We start from the raw sequence: 12,388 nt of genomic DNA on the forward strand, positions 1-12,388 counted from the left end.
ATGAAGCTTACCATATATCATTAACAATTAGAAATGCAGAAAACGTTTAATAATTTTCCTAACAGTCATTCCCTTTTTTCACTTTATAAACGAAGGCTTCATTATGAATGATTACCTACAAAATAGAAAATATTTCACAAGGGGAAACCATAATAAAATTCATGAATTCTAATTCGCGAGACTGTATTCCTTTGTAAGCCCTATGACTCGACGAGCATTATTTCTGTTGAATATGAGGCTGCGGGTTCTGACCAAAGTGATTTTAACATATGTAGGCCTTTTTCCTCTGTTATGCTATTTTAAATTTACGTATTCATGCATGTACACTTGCATATGTATGTATACATACATATTGCGTATACATAGACAGAGAAATACTTACATACAGAAGCTTACGTCCTTGCATGAGGCAGAATGCATAAGCATATACACGCATCTACACACACGCACATTCATATGTAGAACAGCATATATGCATACAAGTACATTCTTTCTAGGCTAAAAGCAGACCAAGGCAAGGATTTGAACATCAACGTGGTTATCCTAACGCAATGTTTAATAATATACATATATAAGAAAAAATTCAGTAATGTATTGATTACCTTATGAAAAAGTAAAACAATATATATTGAACGCGACCGTGACATTTAAGAGGGTTAATGGATGTTATGTATATTAATTGCTCTTTACAAAGCAGGAAATCTCTCTCTCTCTCTTGAGTGTGTGCGTGTGTGTGTGTGTCTCCTCCCCTCTCTCTCATTCATTCTTTCTTTCTTTCTTTCTTTCTTTCTTTCTTTCTTTCTTTCTTTCTTTCTTTCTTTCTTTCTCTCTCTCTCTCTCTCTCTCTCTCTCTCTCTCTCTCTCTCTCTCTCTCTCTCTCTCCCTCTCTGCCTTTTCCTCTCTCACACAAACTATCTCTTTCTTTCTATCTCTCTCTTTCTCTCTGCCCCCATTCTTCCACGCAATTTTTCTTTTTATCGACGCAATTTGAATTCCACTTCAAAGTCAAGTGCCATAAAACCGCCTAAGATATGGGTTTCTCATACACTAACGAGAGTATTTCTGTTCTTGGAACTCCATAAATTTCCACTTTATATGGTGAGTAGTTACGTATATTTCCTTTATGAAAAAGGTAAGATATATGAAATAATAATAATAATGATAATAAAAATAGTAATAATAATAATAATAATAATAATAGAATTAGTAATAATAAAGACCTTAAGTATTCATTTAACAATATAACCGGCATTAACACATACACCGAAATGCAAAATCATATGTATATAATCTTCAGCGTATCAGCTGATATATATGCATATATAAATGTATATATACTCACAGACACACACACACACGCGCGCACACACACATATATATAACACTCGTCACACCCATAGCAGGCTAGGCCGCGCGCACAGCTTTATAGGGCCAGAATGGCGTAGTGATGAGTAGAGACGATGCTTTTGCTGTCTTCTAGGAAAACAATGATATATCTTTTGCCTGTCATGGTATACAGTAGGCGTAAGTCATCTTGCATTTAATGATGTTGGCTAGTTTATACATGAGTCCTTCTCTCCATATTATGTCGTATACAGCTGTGGGATCAACGAAGATAGAGCCTGTTTTCTTTCTGTGTTCAATTCCTTATTCTAGGTAGGATATTAGGGCCAAGACTTGTTCTGTAGTACTGCGTTGTTTTCTGAAACCAACCTGCTCAAATGGAATATGGGCGTTCTATTATTGGAAGAAAATTATTGCTATTGTTATTATTATTATTATCATATTAAGCTATATAATGAGCCACACTGAAAAAATCGAGATTTATACCACCAAAGGTGTCAGTGCAGGGCAAGATACAGCAAAGAAAGAATGAAAAAGAGAAAGTCAGCTAATTACGTAAGTAAAACATGTTAGCAGATCCTTTAAACTTATCAAGAGTCGAAGAAGTTACAATCTCTGAAGATAATCTATTCCAAAGTCTACAAATACCAGTAAAAAAGCATCTAGAACACTGACTGGTAGACGATCGACTTACATCAAATGTCATTGAATTAAATTAAATGCTGCAAAGTAGCGAGATTGATCTATAGTTATTTGGAATTCCCCCCCCCCCCCCCCGTTTAAATATAGGTATGACCTTTTACTCTTTTCTAGGTTACCGGGCATTTGCCTGTGTTCATAATATCTGGTAAGGCCACTGTCAAACAATATTTAGTCTTTTCCCAGGATGGAGAAGCACCTCTGGGTGTATGCCATCATTACCTGAAGATTTTCCTGGTTTTGTGTGCTTAAGAGCTCTGTCTTGTTCTGCTGTTGAGACTGGAGATGCCAGGGTGTGCGTTTTCTTCTGGAAATTCTTTTTATAATTTCTGATAATTTTTCCTTATTAAACGTGTTTGTGTTTGTGTGTGTGTGTGTGTGTGTGTGTGTGTGTGTGTGTGTGTGTGTGTGTGTGTGTGTGAAGTAATTTTATTTGCATGCGTGTGTGTGTGTCTGAGTGTGTGTATGTGTGTGTGTGTGTTTATGTTTGCGTTATTGATTATAACCGCATACGCACTTTTCACCAACGAAATTCAACAGATACAATAAATAGAACGTATGAATAAAACTCTCTAACCAATTAATCTGGCGAAGCACTGCCTATATATCTAATCAATAACTTGCATGTATTAAAAACAATAAGTGAATAAAAGACGAAGGCAAAATAAATAAAGGTAAAAAAATATATGTTAACACATCCAGTAAGCACACATCTAGTCTCCTAATAATATTATTTTGCACTAACAATAATACCATTCTTCTGGGCACTGCAGGACCTGTTTATATGATGAAATGAGGCTAATAAGAATACCAATATTTGAATTCAAATTGCAACCTTTTTCATTAAAAAAAAGAAAACTAGATGTGATAGCAGGAGTTGAAAAAATGTTGATAATGATACTACTGCATACAAATGCATTAAAAATTAAAAGGTCTGTATTGCATTTGATATGGATGGTATTTAACTTTTAAATATCGGATTTGTGTTGTATGAATATTAACAGTTGTATTAGCGTTTTCATTATTTCATAATCCATATTTTGATAATGAGGTAGTGAGGATGGTTTATGTCACTGATTAAATCTTTACAAAAACAGTTAAACCTTCTCTCTCTCTCTCTCTCTCTTTCTCTGTGTGTATGTGTGTGTGTTTACAGCCACTACTGAATCCAGATCTCTCTCTCTCTCTCTCTCTGTTTGCAGCTACTATTCCTACTAAACCCCGTTAAAAGAACCCAGCACCCTCTCTCTTTACACAAAGATATAGGCCTACCTCTCCCTACCTTTCATTTCACTTTATATTTCTTATGTCCTCTTCAACTAGGATTCCTTTCTTTTAAGGGGTGATTTGGTGATTGAACTCCATCCAAGGTGAATTTATACTGATTCCCTACACTTAACTTCTTTTTCCCCTCATAAAAGGATATTTTGAAGTTTCCAGGATTTGCATAAACCTATAAAAGTGACGACATGACGATTAAGAACGTTTCCTTCAAGAAAAAAAGTCCTAACTGGCAGTTTAGTTCCAGTCTTCTTAGGCGTTGGCTAAGTAACAGATGGATCTTGGTTTTGCTTCCCATGACATTCTGAGGTGACGGAAATTACATAACGGTGATGTACAAATTTCCTAAACTTGAAGTCTTATTTTCCCTTATGTATCATTTGGTTGTTATTAGAATTACTATTATTTCATGTCTAGGAAATAAAATACACATCATTGTACTATTGCAATAATGCAAACATGAAAGAGTTAAAGAAAATCGTTGTGTTTCATCTTTTTCTTCTTCTGTCCCGTTTTAGTGTAGCTCCAGCGTACACTGATTGTCTTATGTGGATAAGGCTATTCCGAAAAAAAGAAAGGCAATGTAGTCTCGGGGCGAAAATGCGTGTTGCAATGAACCGTTGGTCGAGGGAAAAAGTCTTTAAAAGATCGAAGCATAATTGGTGATTCCTACACTGTGAGTTCCTGTTGTTAATGAGACGTGAAATTGCCAAAAGGCTGCCAAGGATGAAAGGTGCTTCGTGGTAAATCAAATTGGATTCTACTACAGCAACTGTTCATTTCCATGCGTTTTTTCAAGTCTGAAGAAATTGAAACATCGAAGAAAGAGAGGTGGAGAATATTGATAATAATAAAATTTTCTATTATATAAAGACGCAAAATGTAAAATAGTGTCTATGAAAATGACTCTTCAGTGTTAGTGAACGAGTGTGCTGATGAAAAAAGTCCATATTACACCGGCTAAAATGATTATGTTACACACTATTGCAAAGGACGCTTACAGTGTATATGTTCTCTTTTTTGAGCTGAAACAGGAGACAAAGGTCAGGTTGAAATATGCCTTTCATTTCATTAAGATTAATGAACCAACCATGGGTAATACCTCTCTTACTAGAAAATGCCATATAATACAACTGTAATGATTTCTGGAAAGAGGTCTTTGCAATGATTAATAAAAAGACTTCATTCCGATATCATTACTGGGCAGGATAATATGCCTCTTTGGTGCAACTATAGTATCAACTATTTAATAACCAATTTATTTCTAAATGCCACATGACTGCAGTTCGCAATGTTAATTAAAGTGAGATCACATGATCAGGATATGTAGAACCTTAATGGCAATAAGTCATATGATCTTGTTTTCCCCAATAAAGATAAACTCTAAAATGTTATTTTTTTAGTGGACAATGCCTCACTAAGAGCATTACCGGTTTGTTAATTTATGGACTCGATAAACTTAGGAGTCCTAGTAACTCACTATAAAAATGGAGTAACTAATAGTAGGTTATAGCATGGAATAAAGTACTATAAAAGAGTGATATCATGGTAAATATAAAGATAACATAAAGGTATATTTATTTCTCAATTTTAATTAGGCCTATGTGTTGATACATATGATTTACAGTGCATGTTTTTTTCACAAATGGTTGTCCTATATTAAACTCAGGGTAATATACTGATGTTGATGCTATATTCGTGCACAAAATGTGATTTGACATTTCAAGTTTATTGCATACCTTAATATAGTGCTCCGATTTAGTCGAAGTTGGGATATATTGCGTAGGGTCGTAATATAAAATATGATAAAGGTACCAACAGGAGTACCTAGATGTAATATCAGATCTCAGAGACCTTATATTTACTTTGATAGATGATTAGGTATTAAAAAGGAAAAAAGTACAATGTCTACAATTTTATTTTTAGTTTCCCTGCTCTATTATCTTTACTTTCTTCATCTATAGAGAACATACAGTTATTAACATCATTACCCGTATACATATTATTTTTATGAGTATTACCATTATTATCCTCACTATTATCAATATGAATACCATCCTTACAGTTATGAATTATTTGCCTCTTTATTATCATAACTGTTATCAAGTAGCTATGATATTTACCGATTTATCATTATTGTATTATTTTTTATTTCAATATTCGTGATTTGTGTATCAAATTCTAGTACTATTTCAGTTTACTACTAATGGTATTACTATAACTGCTGTTACTTTTAGGAATGTCATCTTAACTAGTATCATTATTGAGTTTTTATCAACTAAAATTATCATCAAGACTACAATCAATATCATTACTTATATCACTTTTGCCATTATCACAATAACAATAATAGACATTAAAATTAAACATCATCATTCTCAATATTAGCATCATTATTGTTGTTATTGTCTTTATTGGCTATGTTATTGTTGTCATTATTACCTTTATTATCATTGTCATGTTATTATTGTTAACATTAGAGTTATTATTCTCATCCTCATTGTTATTATTACCGTCATCATTGTTATCATCATTACTATTATCTGTATCACCATTATCATAATTATCATTATTACTAATATAATTGCTTTTGTTATTATCATGATGTCGTTATCACTGATATTAATAACAATAATGATATCAGGAAAATAATAACAATAGTAATGATAATAATAATGGTATAACTAATAATGATAATTACTATGATAAAGTTAGAAAGAATAAAAGCGACAATAATAATTCAGGATGAAGATAATAATAGTAATACAAATAGCAAAAATAATATTTTTCATTGTCATTTTCATTACTTGTAATGTTTTCTTATTTTTATTTCCATAATCTATGAATACGATCCTAACTATCAGTATTATTAACATCGTCATCATTATTATATGTTGTCAGTTCTATTATTATTAAAGTTTTATTATCAGAAATGTTGTTAAATGTGGGTCGATGTTTCCGTAGATTTAACACAGCCGTATTGAGAAATAGACATTATCTATAATGAATTGTTGCTCATGCATGTCTTATATAATTCGTGTCAAATACAGTGCGTTAAGAAAGCAAAACATAATTTAAACTTTGCTTGCGTTTTCCTTCCTGTAATGACTGCAAAGGATGAGATTTTTCCTTCTCGCTAAGGTGGAAAGGAGAAAGCAATTTTCAAGAAATTTCGCGACCGTCCTTCCTTTTTATCTCTATTAAAAGTTTTTCCAATAATAATTCTGTTAAGCTGGACAGAGATTGCCTCCTTGCACTTTCTCTGCAAAGTAATATCCCTCCGGAAGGTTGTCGATTTTTTTTTTTTTTCCTCATTCGTCCTTCTTTGTTTTGTTTTTTCAGGCTAACGAGATTAGTGACCTTGTTTATAGTGTAAAAGGCCTTGTTTTGATACTTTAGATTTTTCTTCTTTTTTTTTTTTTGTCTCAGGTTTAATGAAAAGGCAAACGATAACTTTATTTTTTATTGCAAAAGACACTACACATAGTGGTATGTTTCTGACTGCCAGAGGTCATGTTTCACAGTGAACTCTGACCTTGTCGAGTCATATAGCAAGGGTTTTCGGTCTCATCCCTCCATCATTAGTCTTTAGGAGTCTTCCTTTTATTTACCTCCTTCTCTCTAACCTAAACCTTATAAAAGTTTTTTTTTTCCTTTCACTTTAAGCTCCACACGTCGTTCGTCATGATATCTGTTACACTTTCTTGGCAATCTAACGCCAGTGTTCATGAAAGGATCGGAAAGGGACACACTGTGGATTGTATCATATCAAGTAGCTCATTCTCATTCTTGTCCGAAAGTGTTACATATCCGTTTTCTTTTCCTGATACTTTCCATATATAAATAATTGTCCGCTTGTTCATATATGCTTTCGTCTTTACCTCGTTCTTTCATTTTCTTTCCTTAATAATTTCTGTCACTAAAGATTCTCTATTTATAGTCGTTTGGTAAATAACATATTTTCGAAACCTGGGATCTTAGCACAATGAACTTGTTGCTTCACTCGTTATACCTGAGGCGATCATTTTTTTCTTGATTACCTCTGGGTGTCTTTCTTTCATCTTTACACCGTGGGTATTTTATTTATATATTTATTAGTTTCTTTTGCGAATGAAAGAATGTTTAACACTTATTTGGTGAACAATGGACACTTGATGGAAAACATAACACAAACGAATAGAAGAACTTGAAATGTCTTGCGAGTTTTCATATTTCCACAACCTTTCTTTTGTAATTCTAAAGGTCATATAATGCAGTTTTGTTAAAACAACACTTTGACAAAACATATAGTATTAGTTTATTAGTTTCGTTCTTATATTTTCTCTTACCTTTCGATTCTATCGAGAGTTTATATATATATTATATATATTTGTTTCTCACTTTTTTTTTCATTTCTTAACCTTTCCTTAGGGTGTTCGTGACAAGTAGGTCTCACTTTATCATAGTAAGATATAAAACTGCAAGATTTTCACCATACATTGATATCAATCCTGAGCTAATATTTCTTTTTTTCTTTTACACATTAGACTGCGGTCTATATTATATAATTTGATTATCACAGTTTAGGCGTACAAAAACTTCCCATGAAAATGTACAATAAACTGATCTGCTGCCCCCATCAAGAGTAGGAAAAATATAGTTTACATCAATTTTTTTGTATGTTTTTTTTACATTATTATTTTTTGTTATTTCTTTTTTGTATATGTATATATATAAATAGCTTGAGATATCCACAATATCGGTGGTTGGATCCTGACCACGGACACACGAATACCCAGCCAATCACACAAAAGAAATATTATCATCCTACTCTTTATCGTAATGACTACCATCATTAAGCTTCCTTTATTGCACTCTCTAACCGACCTCTGACGAAACAGATGTCATCACGTGAAACTCATTAAGAGATATGTACGGCTCAAAGTCCTAATTCAGAGGCATTGCTTCGCCTCCCGGATCTCTTTGAAGGGAGAGGAAGGAAGAGGAGGAAGGAAAAGATAAGGGAGAGAGGAATGGGGAGAGAAGGAGGAGAAAGGAAAGCAGAAATAGGAGAGAGAGACAGAGAAAGGGAGAGAGGAAGTGATAAAAGGAAAAGAGATAGAGAATAGAGGGGAGGGAGGGAGGGAGGGAAAGAGAGAGAGAGAGAGAGATAAAATAAAATAGTAATAGTGAGGAAATTTGATTAGGACCTTGAGATCCTTTTTTTAATATTCCAAAAGTGGATGAATTAAAAGAATGACATTTGCTTCTTCATTCTCACTTCCTTTACAATGTTTTCCATGAAGTAATATTGGACAGGTAAGAGGGAAAGAATAAGTAGCTACAAAACATATCATTCATATACACACACACTACATATATATAATTAAATCATAAGTCTTAATATTTGAGCACAGCATCTAAGATTTGTATGTTGGAAAGATGGCATTGAGTATCAGACTTCTTCATTATCATCATTTTTACTTTTTCTTTAAAATCATTTTTTTTTTTTTTTGTAATGCCTCTGTGATATGTTACAGTTACACAACTGACAGTACACCATATTCCAATTAACTTGAGTTAATCCAATACATATTATTCAGTGAACGTTTGTTCGGAATGGCTCGTTATCCTCTATCTTGCGAGTATCTTTCACTTTCATTTTTGTTTCTACAATTCACTGATAGATCTTGTAAACTCCCTTCCATCACATAAAATATATACAAAAACACATGATGGCAGGTTGTTGATGATTACAAGTAACGTATAATACAATTTAGCAGGTATATAAAAATATTTACATAACAGATTTTTCCTATATAGAATACACTGTATCGGAGGAAAGAAATTTCAAATCAAAAGGGATTTTATTCTGAACCTTTTTCATCGTATCACCAGACGGGAGCAGCAAATATAGACTGATGACACAATTGTTTAGAAGAAGGAAAACAATAGCTGTACATTGTGACAAATTGTAACGAAGGAAGGTCTGAAGTTGCAAATGTGCAACGTTTCTCCTGAAATGTTCACTGTATAAACCCTTTACCCTGTGTGTACTTGAAATGCTTAGTTTTCAAGTAATCTATAATGACTCGGATTTTACTTTTATTTTTTAGGACAAAAATCGTTTCGAAGGAGATGTAAAATTCCCTTGCCTTCGTCTCAATAGTCAAAAAAGAGGAGGTTGAGAGATTGTGCACACGAGGGGAACAGCAGGGCCGCACTCAGCCGGAGGTGTGTGTGCACTTCTCCTACCGTGACGTAAACATTCACGTAAAACATGTCATAACATCATGGATTATGAACCTTACACATCTCCGTATATAGACATAAATTAACAGGAGGTTCCTCTTTGGTTTATATTCATACATGTATAAAATCTCTGGCCTACGAACTAAATTGTGGTAATAATGAAATCACTGAGCCAAAGATGCAGTAGGTCTGTACAGTCAGTCAGAACTTATTATCGATGTGCAATACATACACATTGATATTGTTCAGAAAAAAAGTTATGATGTATTACTGATGTATGTGCGTATAAAACAAGTCTCAAGGAGAGCTTTATGGATGTCTTTCTTAGTATATCAGTCTTACAAAATGGTTTGGACTCCGTAAACCCCTTGTATTAATCAAGCAAACATTTAGCCGATGCAGCACAGTATTTATCCAATACTTTCTTTACTGTTTCATACCAGGAAATGTTACCTTAAAACGTTCCTGTGTATATCCAGAGTATACAACACATTCCGCTTGATGCAAGTGGAGTGTATTGTTGGGTGTGGCGGTAGATTTCACAAAAAATTCGTATGTGTTTATGAATTTGAGATATTCAAAAGATCGCTTTCTTACACATATCAATGTTTAAGTATCAAATCTGAAGAATTCCTTATCAAAATGCGTCTTCTCTCTCTCTCTCTCTCTCTCTCTCTCTCTCTCTCTCTCTCTCTCTCTCTCTCTCTCTCTCTCTCTCTCTCTCTCTGTCTCTCTCTCTCTCTCTCTCTCTCTCTCTCTCTCTGTATCTTGGTAAATCGTTATCCTTTAGAATAATTTTAGTACTTTTTCTACTCATTACTTTCCTTGTAACAAAACTATTTTGCACATGTTGCACTTATTTTTATTATTTTTATTTTATATATAAATGCCATTCATTTCCTGGACAGCTGGACCACACGAACTGTATTAAGGGCATATTTTGAAGTGTCTTAAAGGGACGTCTTGGCAGTCCATACTTCACACAACTACCTTGTAATGAGTCGTTTAAAAACCTCGTCGGGAAAATCACACAACTGCGCACTCGGCAAATGGCTTGACCTTTTCATGAATTAGAGTTTGAAAAATCAATCTTCATAAAGTTGATGTAGATGACAAAGAAGAAAAGAAGTCAAACATAAACGAACTATAACAGCTGACAGAACTCCAGAGTTTCCCTCCACAGTAAAGTGAGAGCTGGAATACCAATCCACAGCCATCCTTGCAGAGCCACGACCCCTGCAGATCCAGAGGTTCTTCGTAGAATAGCAGCTGTCAAGTCTCCTGCAATTACAGCAGACAGAAAGAGAGAATGATTAGATATGCGGGATTTATAGTGTAGGTATTATTTATGTATATATCCACAGTATAGGTGTCTAGTGGAACAATCTCTAAGGTATGGTAGGGATGATAATAATGAAAGTAATGATTATGAGGATGCGGATGAGGATATTAATGATAATGATAATGATAATGAAGATGAAGGTGATGGTGATGATGATGATGATGATGGTGATGGTGATGGTGATGACGATGATAATGACGACTGAGTAGCAGGAAGAGGAGGGAGGACTTAATAGACATGATAACAATAATGGTAATATTTAGAAGGACAAAATATTAATTTGATATCGACAACAATAGTAGTATAAGTAGTTGATGTATAAGATAATAATAATAAAGATAATAAGACACGCCCCATAGCTCAAGCTTAACTCACACGACAAAAATATTCACACACTAAAAAACAGAGCGCCTCAAGGAACTCACGGCCCGCCACACAAACACATTTTACAGTTTTAGATACGTTCTTCCAGCGAAATCCCCTAATTTCCCTTTTATCCCTACCACTAGCTTCCCTGTTCCCTCCCCCCCCTCCCTATTTCCCCTCTACTCCCGCCCTAGCTTCCCCTTTACCCCTTCCTTACCCCAATTTCCCCTTAACAATACCCCCTCCCTTACCTCTCCCTATACTTCCTCCCTCTACCTTCGCCTTAATCCTCCCTCTCACCCCCATCCTTTTCCCCTACCTCCCCCCTCCCCCTGAACGCTAGCTTTGTGGCTTCATAAAGTGTATCATTTTTTTATTATCGCTTCTGGCTTGGAGAGATATAGGTATTAAACGTTGAAATAGGAGTCGTAAAGCTTTTAAAGAGGGATAAAACAGCCCCTTGTACACGGCAGTGCACTTCGCGCACAAAAGTGGCCTTACAGAGCGGTAATTTTTGTCTATGGATTTTTCTATGCTTTTTCTTTAATTTTCAGTTCTTTAGTTGCGGATGCTATGGATATATGTTATTTATCGTTCATTATTATTGGTATGGCGATTATTATTATTATTATCCTTTTTAATCTTTTTATTACCATATGGACTTTTATTATCTTTATTATTCTTATCAGCCGCATAAGGGGATCATTATTGTTGATATCTTAATTATCATGACTATTATTACGAATATTTTTATCTGTTATCTTATCATTACTACCGTTATTTTTGTCATTATTGTTATCTATATAATAATCATTAGGATTTCCATTATCTTGGCTAATAGTTCTATAATGATATGCATGATTTTTTCTTTTTTTTCTTTTACATTTCCTGTGTTTTTCCGATAGTTATGTCCAATGATCTGTGTTCAGTGCGGAAATTTGGACTTGTTTCTCCCGTGAGATACTTCTATTCATGTTATGGTTTGATTGAGTGGGCGAGCGAGTATGGATGTGTGCTTTGTGCTAATGAATGTGTCAACACGCAGGCACATATGTATGCATATATATGTGTGTGTGTGTGTGTGTGTGTGTGTGTGTGTGTGTGTGTGTGTGTGTGTGTGTGTGT

At 34.2% G+C, this 12,388-nt stretch overlaps 1 protein-coding gene across 3 annotated transcripts in view; it reads right to left on the reverse strand.

Moving 5' to 3' along the window:
- Nucleotides 1-6,773: 6,773 nt before the first annotated feature.
- The window catches only part of LOC113826584 (limbic system-associated membrane protein), a 114,381-nt gene continuing 108,766 nt past the window's right edge, over nt 6,774-12,388 (reverse strand). For all 3 annotated transcript variants that reach the window (XM_070138609.1, XM_070138610.1, XM_070138608.1), the window contains exon 7: nt 6,774-10,836. In XM_070138609.1, the coding sequence (XP_069994710.1) occupies nt 10,700-10,836 (137 nt within the window). In that variant the 3' untranslated portion in view covers nt 6,774-10,699. The remainder of the gene's footprint in view (nt 10,837-12,388) is intronic.

This window comes from Penaeus vannamei, chromosome 24, assembly GCF_042767895.1.
Source record: "Penaeus vannamei isolate JL-2024 chromosome 24, ASM4276789v1, whole genome shotgun sequence".
Taxonomy (NCBI): domain Eukaryota; kingdom Metazoa; phylum Arthropoda; class Malacostraca; order Decapoda; family Penaeidae; genus Penaeus; species Penaeus vannamei.